Genomic DNA, 11,576 nt, shown 5'->3' with positions numbered 1-11,576 from the left:
AAGCATGGGATTTTTTGCGCAACCCCATCGATCGATGAGATCGAGAAAAATGTCGAGTCTGAATTGAGAGTTACGATGAATGGACGTAACTTGGGTAGGTTGGCCTGGATGAGCCACACCCTAGAGCATGGGGTCCACCAGCATCAGGCAGTGGTGTGCCTTTAACTCCTTTTTCTCCTCTTCTCTCCCCTTCAGTTTGGTACTGTAACAAGAAACTGAAATGTTATTGCAAAAGGCTGCACAAACAAGGAGGTCAACAAGGTCAGCAAACTTACAGCGACCGTCTATAAATACAAGCCAGCGCCCTCTCTCGGCATTGTTGAGTACCCCCTTTCCTTATTTCCAGACCACCAAGACATCCTAGCAAGTTTATCTTGCTTGTATATTCTATTAAAGTCTTATAAAATATGTTCCTCTTTGCCGTTACAAGGTATCAGAGATGTGACACTCCTGCTTGAGGCACAGAACATCAGAGGCCACGAGATGGCCTCGCCTTGGTATACAAACCCTTAGATTACATGAGACATTGGCCATCGGAATACTATAGAGGTGATTTTATGTTTTCAGCTGGCAGATGCAAAGCATTGGCAAATTTGGATCGGTACTCATCACATATCCCGAGCCATGGACATGAACTTCTTCATCTTCATCGTTCTTCACAACACAATATGAGTGGTACGTGTCCTTCTTCCCCGTAGCTGACAATGCTGATCTCTTTCAGATATTAGACTCGTACCAAACGGGGCGCTCGTCCTCATTGCTGGTGAAGCTCGCATCAGGGTTCATATAACCAAGAGTTTCTTTGTGCGATATCTCCGTGTTCTCTGCGACGTTGACCACCAACTTCCCAGAAGTCATACGATATCGCTCCCCTTCAGGCCTCACCATTATCCCGAACGGGACAATCACTCTCGTCACTAGATAAGCATCTCCGGATTGCAGTTTCTATATTCCCTATCATTCGTAAACTAAGTCTTCGTATAACTACAACAATGAAAGGCAATGAGGTACAAACGCAATGAACCAATCACTCCCGGTCCCTCATATTGTGCTTAGGATGGAAAGACTTGCGATGGTAAATGGTTCAACTTGGCCTGGCCATCAATAACACTCAGGAGACGCTTTTCCGGCCCATCAAGTCCTTTCTCTGAGGTGTTCATATTGTTCTTTCTATCTCACTTATTATATACCATGTTCGCTGGCAGGTGTCAGTCACTGGCAGCTAACACTCAGTGATTGTTCATAAAACCGCCGGAACAACCCAACCGACAAATTATTGGCTTGGTCACCTTCTCAGCCCTGTATCATCACCTTCTTCTCTTGGCTTCCTCAAGTCTACCTATTGAACTTCTCTTCACTCAATAATCTGTTCACTTCTAAACAACCACGATACAACAACTCTCTACCGCCTGCAACAGCATATGGGCTATATATCGCAACCTTGAGTAGAAACTCGAACGAAGCCATGTCGTCAGAATCGGATATGTGGCAGTATCATCCACTATTCCGGGTCTATTCTAACACTTGGCAGAAAACAACATCCCTAACGAAGTTGTCATTCCGAACGGAGACATAATTCTCGTCGTCGGTCAAGAAAAACTGCGAATTCAAGTCTCTTCCCAGTTCCTGACCCTGGCGTCTCCGGTATTCGACGCCATGTTGAACCTCAAGTTCTCAGAGGGAATCAAGCTCCACGAGAGCAATGAGTTGCCAGTTGACATCAAACTGCCAGAGGATGATGGGCTGGCGACTGCCCAGGCCTTAAAAACTATATATGGGTCAGACCCAAGCATGTTATTCCTCGACCCCGATGAGATCCAGAAAGTCTCCATTCTGGCAGACAAGTACGACATGTCACCCAGTTTTTCCATGGCTGCCACTGACTGGATGAACTGCGAGCCAGCCAACCTCGACCAAGCTTGGAAGCTGATGACGGCCTCATATTGGCTCAACCTTGAAGATTCGTTTCGAACCATGAGCGAACACGTCGTGGTTAAAATGAACCACGCACAAATCTTTCGTCTGGCGCAACAGACTCACGATGTCGGCCTAGGCCTAAAGCTAGGCAGTGAGTTCTTACCAATATACATATCTTCTCTTGTTGTGACATGATGCTGATTTTTGAGAACAGTGGCTCTCCTTCTTTTGCACCATGCACTCTCGCAGCACATGGCACATCCAAAGGGAGGGCTATGCCTATGCCGCTTCAAAATCACGGCAGACGATCCCGTGGGCATGCAGCCAGGTTGCCCCAATCCATCCAACCACCTGTCCGGTTGATTGTGCCAATCTATGCACTGACGGATGGACGGGACACTGGCTGCATGTCAGGTACATCGACGGGGAGAAAAGGGTAACCTGCATAATTGCAAGACAAAAGCGAGCATGGTTCCATGCTAAGATTGTATCTTTAATTTGAGTGGCGGAACAATCATCCTAGTTGATTACATGCTTTCCGATCTGTAACTCCCCTAGCCATGTTGCTGGACGCTTATAATTAAACATTTTGTTTTTCCATGCACATTGGATTCATGTTGTACTGAAACGTCTGAAGCTTGCTTTTCATTTTGTTATTGTCATGAATCTCAATTACTAAATATATACCATATTCCATCGGCCGTGGGACCCGTCTTCCATGCTCAAGCTCTTGACATCAAATCCTCCCGTTCTGACTTCATCCGAGGAGGCATTAATACTCCGACACTTCAGACAGCTAATAAGATTCCACACTCAGTATCACCGTGTTCACTCTGCCCAACAGCAGTCAAGTTGGTGGGTTCTTATGACAGAAAGGGGGATTCGGTGTACGAGGGCTGCCACTGTTGGTGTTGTTAACTAGGTTCACAACAAGGCTGCCGCTCTCATGTGCCGAGATTCAGAAGCCAGTGTGGAAATTCTTGGTCTTTCTTTGTTCAATATACAAATTCAATTCGTAGTGTTCTCTACATATCCTGAAGAGGTGGGCTCCGGCTTACAAAACATCACATGGAAATCGGTGTCTAGGAGACCCTGGACTTCCAGGCCGAGTCACTATTTTACAATACATAGCTTATAAACTAAATTATCATATAAATAAAGTCTTCTTTATACCTATTTATTCTCATTGTTCCTGCGTTTCCGAAACCTTCTTTAATTATTTACTTCCTCATGTCAAAGAGATCGCTACCTTACTTAGCGAGCTTTGCTTTCCAATTTCAGTCAAAGAGTTTATACCCCCAGCGATTCTACCACAATTAACGATGATATGCTGAAGAGTGTTTCCATCGCCGCAAGTTGTCCATTTTTCGCAATTGATGTTCAATAATGAAGATCCATTTTTTCTGGGAGGCAGTGTGAATGACCCCGGGTCCGATCCGTATAGAATCCTCAAGGCATGGTAGATTACCTCGGGGTTATCATCTAGAAACTCAATGCGAGTTGGGGCCCGTCACTACCTTTCATCAGGAGAAATCTTCTCTTTGCCAGTTCCCAAGCCAGGGAGGCAAGGACTGTTCTCTGACCTTTACTATATATTATCTTATTGTGAATTCGGTCTCTATATCGAATGTGACGAGTATGTCTGAACCGCACGGTTTCTAACGACTGATTTATGATGTTGGGCCCGGATTCCCAGTTTTCGTTTCTTTGGGAATATATCCTTCCCTATGCCGTAGTGCCTCACTTAGCAGTGCAAGTGATGTTGTTGGGTCGCCGCTATCTACGCGACCATCTCTAACATTTTGTGGCAACTAAAAATTACCCTTTCCTTCAAGCTCATCTCATCACGAGTTTCAACGTTCACCGCAATAAACCAGTGCGTCGTGATGAATAGATTTCGAATGCCGGTTGACTTTTCTAGGTTCATGTTTGGCCATCATCTCACACGAGGAAACAGAACGCACGCCTCGGACCTGGCGCGCAACATGCGCCAAGCATCCTCGGATGACGTTGGGGTGTTGGCATCCAAACGGTGCTTGCCATCGAGAATTGAGCCTGTTATATATTTCCGTAAACCTCCCGATTTCAGGGCCCCCATGACTGGAAACTTCTTCATCCTCCGTAGAGGTTTTATCTATACATATGAATCTCGGAATGAACGTTGGTGCCGCGAAGTGTTTAATATTCCAGCTTGCCGAGCCGATCTTTTGTTTTACAGTGGCGTGACTGTTCTTTTTTATTGCTTTTCACTTCCAAGCAACTTTTGCTCATTCGTAGATGATAACCTGAAATCATTACCACTTGTCCCTTGATACTCGGATTTTGGCAACTACTCGAGCAGTCTCCCTATAATTAAGACTTTTTTCTTCGATCCTGTGTTTTTTATATAATTTTGCGTGTCGAGACGTGGTGATCACCTCAGAATAAATTGCGAAAACAGGGAGTCTGGGGGGGTGGAACTCCCTTTAACAGGTCCTGAAGGCATGGATGCTCCTTGTCCTGTCAAATCTAGAAACAATTCCAGCTAATTGAATAGAAAGAGGGTTGCTCACTTGAGTAGCTTATGTTGTATTGTTGAGACCTTTTTCTCGGGCGTGGCAGAGAAGTGTATGTATGGCATCCCAGGCTGACGCAAGTATTTATATCTTCCCCCATCACATCAAACAACTGGCATCGACTCGTAGCGTAAACATTACGTAAATTATCATGCTTGGATTGACATCGGCCGTTGACGGCTTGATCTTGAAGAGTTTGCGAGTATGATGTTAAGGGCGAAATAACGTCTTTGTGAGCTCACGATTCTATGGTTCGATGGTTTTTGACGTCACTCTAGCCATTTCCATCGGTTTCTCGTTGTTAACATTATAAGAATTCGTTAAGGGCTAACTTTTCACTATGAAATGGCTCAAGCAGAACATCAAATATCACAGCACCAGGTGCCGACGTGTGTGCCGACACCCAGACTTTTGAGCCACGAATTTTCTCATCGCAGCTACGAACCAATCCATGCAAAGCCCGATCATTTCATTCCGGTACGCGTTTGCAAGCCTGGGTCGATACGATTCTTGATGCCGAGTCTGAATCGAGATACTGAAAACGTGGTTTGTATACCATGACTCCTCACTTCGTGGCATGTTACATTTACAACTTGATAATACGGAACTAGGTCGACTTCATTCTGATCTAGGTTTTGAGACGTTTGAATAGTTTGGGTACGGGTGTTTATGTACGATAAGGTTGGTGCGACAATAGTCGGCATTCTTTAGTCCAAGTCTGGACACTTATTATATATCTCTCATCTACCAGGTAATGCTAGATGGGACGAGGTTTTCCTGTTGCAAGACGAAAGACGCTTTTTTTATTGACGTTGTTGATGAGCCCTACGGACCCGAAAGTTGCTGCTCGATATCTCCGTGTCGTCCAACGAAACTTGGTGCCATTCCCCCCTGTTTGTGGGCTTACCACAGATGCCGCGTTGTGAAGCGACAACCAGGCTGTCGTTCAACGAAGTTGTCCTGGGCTGTGGAAAAGAATCCAAGACAGAGACCAATATCCACGTGGTTGGTGAAGTTTGCGAGCCGCACAGATTCGATGGCCACTATTCTAATCAGTACTGCTATAGGGACCTTGTCTGAAAGATGACTTACTGCCCAACTTCGGACCAAGGTGCTCGTCGGGCGTTCCCAGGGCATACTTTAGAACAGGGGCATCGTTTCGAATAAAAAACTTGCTTATCTCGAAGAACTCCTTCTCTATTCGAAAAAGGTAGGCGGCATGGTGGTTTGGCTGGCTTGTTGTTGCCGCTGGGTACCCTAGCCAAATAGCCGCCATCGGACGGAACCTCTGCACCATGTCATACTTGTCTGCCAGGACAGACACGTCTCGGATGTCCCGAGGCTCTGCAGTGAGGCACTCGGGGTCTGACCCATAGAGCGCCCGGAGCGCAATTATCATTGCGCCGGGCTGCTCCGCCGGAAGCTCGATGGCGACCGGTTCCGTTCCATCAAAGGAACGGACCGCCTCGCCTTCGAGTATCGGTAGGACCAGCATCCGTTCGAAGACGGGTGATATATGCTTCAAAAATGAAGCAGTGATCTCAACCGCTGTCCTGGACTTACCCAGCACAAGGACGACATCCCCGTCAGGGATGATGGTGACACATTCTTCTCATATAACGGTTAGTCTTCTTTCTTCAGCTTGGCCTTTTGATTCACATACCGGTTTCTTGAGAGGTCTCCATGGTTACGAAGCGAAGTTCAGGTAGTTGGAGAGATGCTTATGCAAATATCGTGGTAGGATTCGAGGTTCAAGGAAATGATTGTGCGATTATCGTGGGAGGGCCTCTTAAGGGTTCAAGATGAAATGTGAAGAGATGAAAGAAAAGATTCAAGGGGAAAAAAGAATTCGGAGGAAAGGAAAAATATATTTGGCCATGAGGTACCAAGTGGCCGGCCCTTGATTCATTGTTCTATCTGCCAGCTGGTACTAGCTGCCAGAACTTTTATAAATATAATATTTACTTAGAGTATTAAATTGCCTATTGTTGAAATCTGCTAAACCCTTAGTAGAAAAATGCTGGTATTTATACTTTTTGAGACGATGTGGTCAAGCATTGTTGCTTCTTCTTCGTTTCGATTGTCGTCATTTGAGGCATGCATGAACTTCAGGATTGTCCATCATGACCTTAGACATTGTTTCCACCAAGCGATGATGATTATTTTCGCTAATTTTTCAATCTTTTCAGGAAAGCGGTTAATCGAGCTGTTTACGCATCCTCTGTCGCAAGCGTTGTTCTTATGACTACATAGATATAGTCATTCAGTAGGAGTTTCTTCACCTTCGCCTTCTCGAACTGTGGTCTTGTATGTTTGACTGTCATGTGTCCAAGCAATAGAGGCCCTTATATTAGCTGCATTAATCACTTTTGATAAAGATCTTGAACCATTTTGTCTCCCCTTTGGGATTGTTTGAATGCCAGGCTTTCATTGCTACCTACTGGAGCCTAGTCCTTGTGCTCAGAACATGTGCTGTCTCCCTTCTCGAAACAAGCAAGGCATAGGCCTTTGATCTTAGGTGCAGAATTACGGATTTGCCTTCGAAGTAAATCTGTAAGCCCAGCACAGCCGTCACATAAGCCTCCATGTCGGCCACCATGTCGAGTCACCCAGCTATCCAGCACTGATAAAACCTCGTCAAGGTAGCTCGCAGGGGCTCCAATCTCCAAGAAGAAGATCTGGAAACCATCATTCCACATGAGATGGGGTAAGTAGTTGAAGTAGTACGCTGTTTCGGTAGCACAGGTGTGCGAAGCAAGGATAGAGGGAATCTCATTGTACACCAACCTAGCCACCTTGTTCTGGGCATCAGTCCGTACCACCTGGAGCTTTGCTGTGGCAAGGAGTTAGCTTGAGCTCAAGATTAAGGGCTTGATTCATCTGATCTCACCTGCGAGCTTGTACCAAAATCGTCCTTGCATGTTTTTATTAACCAGCGTCTCAGTCTTGGAGGCGCTGGTGAAGAATGCTCCCTCGGAACGTCGAAGAAGCCTTTTGGTGATAGTCTCAAAGGAAGCCGAGTCTTTATTCTGGAAGCACACCAGGGCCAAAAGCCAGAGATCTTGTGTCGTGAGGGCCGCGGAAAGTCTCTTGTGTGACCAGAACATGATAGAAAGTTGCATGCTCTGCTGCATGTCGTACTTGTCGATGATGGACCAGACTTTCACAAGCTCCAAGGATTTGGGGTCCCAGAGCATTGTGGCAGATTGAGAGTTGAGAGCTCTACAAATCCATCCGAAGCAAATGGAGCTTTCTTCTTCAGGTAGTGCGATCTCGAAGGGGTCGGTTTCGGCGTTGGCATTGGCGTTGGCCGTCGCCAGAGCTTGGCCCTCCATGAAGTTTGGCCCGAGCATTGCGGCAAATACAGGTGAGGCGCCCTTCATCACAACAGAATGAACGCGCACGCGTTTATCCCTGTTGACGATGAAGACGACATCTCCATCTGGTGCGAAACTCTCGAAATCAGAGGCTGCAGGGGTCACTCCTTGAACTTTCTGGCGCTTGGCGGGATTTCTGGACATGATGGAAACCTGATGGATAGCAAAGGCAGTTCCTCGTTTCATTCGGTCGGTAGTTGTAGAGTGCAAAACCTTGATGATCAAGTCGAAAAGAAAGGTGTTTGAGAGATGCAGGCAGCCGCTGTGAATTGGCGGTTGATTGAGGCCGGCAAGGCAAGCTGTCTGACAGTGGCGGTACAGTGCAAATATAGGACACCGTTCGGATTGAAATAGAGAGAGAATAAGTTTCGATAAACACTGCCCAAGTTTGACAAGCTCCTTGGGGAAAGAAAAGGAAGTTCTGTTGCAAGTAGACGTCTATTGTGCATGATTGTGAGGGACATGGACAAACAAAAAGATTGTTCAGAGGGGAATCTTTTATCTCTAAAAAGAGATAATAAGATCCAAGGGAGCCAAGATAAGTATAGGATGCAATTAGAAGTTGTATATCGCGCAAATATCAATCCCTTCGCTTTGCCATGCGTCAAAATTGTCTGATGATATCTTATTGCTTTGGACACTGAGACAGCAAGCGAAGATAGCATTCATCAAGAAGAAGACTAGAAACGCGACGTGATGGCTGGGATTTCTAATCAAATTTCTTCAATCCGTTCTTATCGTTTGTCTTCGTGACTCTCTTGAGTGAGCCGTGTTTCTCTTGTGATTTGCCCCTGGCTTATGTCCAAAGCAGCTGTATCTCCCAAACCAGAGCGAACAAATCACGCTGCAATCTATCTGCCACTCAGAAACTCTCAGCCGGGGGAATTGACCATTTTCAATACCAAATCCGCTCATCCAACAACATTAACCTGCCATATTTTCCCATGTGCATAGGCAAACGGACCTGGCTCATTGAAAATCATGCAAACGACTGAGACTAGATACGCCCACGTCAACAGTTGGAGCTGTTGACGAAATTGGCATGCTCGAAAAGGTCGATGCTGATGGCGATGTCATCTTTCTTTTTGAAGAATAAAAGGCATGAGGGAACTCCAACTTTACTCATTTCTCCTGAAGAGCGCCTCGCCTATCATGTTAGGGGTAACTTCAAGGAAGGCCAGATGCTCCAAGAAGCGGCCCTTCAAAACAGCCAGGCTGAGAGCCCGTTGCCCGAAGACGATTCCCCCGTCATTCATGATCTTGTCGTTGCCATCTCGGTCCCATTTGAGAAATGGGCTGGGCGACGCAATAACCAAAATACCAGCACGAATGACCTCTGGATACTCTTCATTTCAAGCCACGTAATGAGTCTGAAGTCCGTGTTTCACTTTTTGCGCAAAAGCTTGATGATTTTGCATGAAAATCCGTTCATGTCTTTGGTCGTTTCAGCAGCCATTCCAACTCCGACACCTAGTTCCTGACAGGTCACATTACAAGCTGTATTACCATCGTGGCTTTGGAGACGAAGCTCGAGGGAGAGGCTTTTCTTGTTTTTTTAGAGTTGAAAATTTTGCAGAAAGGTTTAACTTAATACTTACCAACTCAGCCCTTACAAGCTTTAACGAAAGGTTTAGATCAGTACTTAGCCCTCACAAAATCCGAATAGAGTCTACTCATCTTCTCTCCCATCTTTTTCTTCTTTTAAACACACACCATTAACCAGAAATCCATCAATCCACTATACAAACTCAAGTTCTCCATCCAGATATCATCATCAATTCTATCTACCAGATCAGTCATTCCGGACGCCTCCTACGCCTTTCGATCGGTAGAAGACAAGGGCGTTGTGTACAAAGCGCAGCCATGCCAGGCATTATTATTTTTCACGCTTCGAAGGATGACCTTGAGAGAATCTTTGATGAGAAGCTGCAGCCCATTAAAGACAAGCTTGATGCCATCAACAAGATGCTCGATCGGCTGACGAACCATGGTCTGGCACCCAAGACTCCTCCCATAGAAACCGATATTCGATCTCGGGATTAAAATCTTATGCGTAAGTTCGAAACCTCTATATATGAATCGTACCACTGGTGTACTGATCCTCATATTCAGCCAGTCAAGCTTGAAACTCGCCGAGAGTGGCTATTGGAAACACTTGTAGGAAGCATCAACGGGCCCATGTATGATTCTTTCTCCCACTCCCAACAAGATGAGGATAAAGATGAGGATATCTATCGCGTATCGTATCCTACCTTACCATCGACATCTCGGACAAGGCTCCATGCAGCTAGGCCATGACGAAAAGAAGGGCATCATGTAACTTGGCCAAGGTGTGTCAATGGGACACTTAATCAACCAGATCAGACAATTCGACACCGTCAGCCCGATTCCTTAAGGCTCACGGGTCTCTTCCAAGCCCTGTTTCTGGGCTATCAGCTAGCTAAGGTACCTATGGTGAACCCATTCCTGCTTCTCCAGAAAAGTGTGGAGGACATTGGAAGATCACGGATAGGCCTTTGAATGACAGAAATAGGGTTCTTATAGGAGAAGAAAAAGGCACTTGATTACATTTTTTCTTATACAAACTCGCCCCGACGGACCAATACCACATTTTTCGTGACTACTACAATATATCCAACCAATTCTTTTAGGTCTTCTCGCCTTCCAAAGGGGAAGTGTTCCAGTGTTACATTAGAGTTGGTGAGAAAGAAAAGCGCCCGGAGAACAACAGAAAATATAGCCTTTTCTAGCTAGACAAGATACAAATTAATATCAGATATATCAATAATTATATTCAAGGCAGTCTGGTAAATGGGACAATATTTAGGTTATTTTGTGACTCCCCTACCTAACCTACCTATCCTTCAGTAAGGTAACTAAACCTGAAGTTAGCGGTAACCCCAGTGTTATCGGAGCTGCACAGAATAGCCTCCCCACTAAAATTTGTCTCAGTACACCTCCAGCTCAGCTTGCTTCCATCCTTGTCACTCACAACTCATCATGAGAACCCGGAGATCTAATCGCACGAAGCGATACACGGTAGAGAAGTACGACTTCGAAGGTAGTTCCGACGAAGAAGCTCTCGATCGCGCTTCCAAACACGCAGAACGGGATGAAAATTTTGATGAGACTGCCGCTGCAGAAGAAAGTGCCGAAGAGCTCGCCCTTGGCCAAGAGCACGACGAAAATGAAGATGCAGAATCCGACGGTCCTGTGAGCGAACCAGATGGTGTTCTGGACAGATTTGCGCGTCAACGTGTCAAGCCTATTAGGCCCTTCAACGTTCGCGCAGCGGGCTTCACGGGATACCTCGATCTTGAGCCTGTGGCGGATGGACGCATTGTGAGATCGTATTGGGGGCCCTACGACCGCGGTTTTAAAGGCAAGCAGCTCGTTGAGGCGTGGTACGGACGTCATGAGGATGGTGTCAAGCTGGTCACGGGTATGTTGGATCGTTGGATGGACTGGACAGTGCTTCCTCCGAAAATTCAGGACGATGAGGGACAGAAAGACCGAGGTGTTTGGTCGCCTAACTTCTTCGAAAGGGAAGCTTACAGCGCTGAGCATTGGTATGAGCGCGTCAGGGAGAGTTTGCCAGAAGCAAATGCGATGGTACCACTGTCGACCGAGGAAGTTCCACGGTACCAGTTTAAGAGAGAGCCAATGCCAGTATTATTAGGGCCGCCCACATCGCAACAAGAGGTCAAATTCGAACCTGGTGACGCAT

The 11,576-nt window shown here is 46.1% G+C and overlaps 6 protein-coding genes across 6 annotated transcripts in view; 3 read left to right on the top strand and 3 right to left on the bottom strand.

The window, feature by feature from the left end:
* Nucleotides 1-668: 668 nt before the first annotated feature.
* On the top strand, nucleotides 669-2,280 carry FOXG_11601 (uncharacterized protein; the record flags this gene model as incomplete). Its single annotated transcript, XM_018391311.1, has 3 exons — nucleotides 669-675; nucleotides 1,532-2,068; nucleotides 2,132-2,280. 3 exons carry the CDS (start codon nucleotides 669-671, stop codon nucleotides 2,278-2,280), a joined length of 693 nt encoding a protein of 230 aa, XP_018249931.1.
* Nucleotides 2,281-5,375: 3,095 nt separating this feature from the next.
* Nucleotides 5,376-6,157, bottom strand: FOXG_11600 (uncharacterized protein; the record flags this gene model as incomplete). Its single annotated transcript, XM_018391310.1, has 3 exons — nucleotides 5,376-5,515; nucleotides 5,565-6,083; nucleotides 6,136-6,157. The coding sequence occupies 3 exons, from the start codon at nucleotides 6,155-6,157 to the stop codon at nucleotides 5,376-5,378; spliced, it is 681 nt and encodes a 226-aa protein (XP_018249930.1).
* A 762-nt stretch (nucleotides 6,158-6,919) lies between these two features.
* On the bottom strand, nucleotides 6,920-8,128 carry FOXG_11599 (uncharacterized protein; the record flags this gene model as incomplete). The annotated part of the gene is made up of 2 exons (XM_018391309.1): nucleotides 7,363-8,128; nucleotides 6,920-7,305 (listed from the first exon to the last, which is right to left on the bottom strand). The coding sequence occupies exons 1-2, from the start codon at nucleotides 8,033-8,035 to the stop codon at nucleotides 6,920-6,922; spliced, it is 1,059 nt and encodes a 352-aa protein (XP_018249929.1). The 5' UTR covers nucleotides 8,036-8,128.
* Nucleotides 8,129-8,967: 839 nt separating this feature from the next.
* FOXG_20576 (uncharacterized protein) lies at nucleotides 8,968-9,105 on the bottom strand (the record flags this gene model as incomplete). The annotated part of the gene is made up of 1 exon (XM_018400857.1): nucleotides 8,968-9,105. The coding sequence occupies one exon, from the start codon at nucleotides 9,103-9,105 to the stop codon at nucleotides 8,968-8,970; it is 138 nt and encodes a 45-aa protein (XP_018249928.1).
* A 272-nt stretch (nucleotides 9,106-9,377) lies between these two features.
* FOXG_20575 (uncharacterized protein) lies at nucleotides 9,378-10,223 on the top strand. Its single transcript, XM_018400856.1, has 2 exons — nucleotides 9,378-9,902; nucleotides 9,962-10,223. Exon 1 carries the CDS (start codon nucleotides 9,713-9,715, stop codon nucleotides 9,890-9,892), a length of 180 nt encoding a protein of 59 aa, XP_018249927.1. The 5' UTR covers nucleotides 9,378-9,712; the 3' UTR covers nucleotides 9,893-9,902; nucleotides 9,962-10,223.
* Nucleotides 10,224-10,812: 589 nt separating this feature from the next.
* Nucleotides 10,813-11,576, top strand: part of FOXG_11598 (uncharacterized protein) — a gene marked incomplete at its 3' end in the record, with an annotated part of 1,144 nt that continues 380 nt past the window's right edge. The window contains exon 1 of the mRNA XM_018391308.1: nucleotides 10,813-11,576. Within this exon, the coding sequence (XP_018249926.1) occupies nucleotides 10,850-11,576 (727 nt within the window). The 5' untranslated portion in view covers nucleotides 10,813-10,849.

Source organism: Fusarium oxysporum, chromosome 10 (genome assembly GCF_000149955.1).
Source record: "Fusarium oxysporum f. sp. lycopersici 4287 chromosome 10, whole genome shotgun sequence".
In the NCBI taxonomy this organism is placed as follows: Eukaryota; Fungi; Ascomycota; class Sordariomycetes; order Hypocreales; family Nectriaceae; genus Fusarium; species Fusarium oxysporum.
This window is presented reverse-complemented; position numbering and strand designations above follow the sequence as displayed.

Bases quoted from the DNA above. Each gene is read 5' to 3' on its own strand.
- FOXG_20575 (XM_018400856.1), top strand. From the start codon at position 9,713: ATGCCAGGCATTATTATTTTTCACGCTTCGAAGGATGACCTTGAGAGA.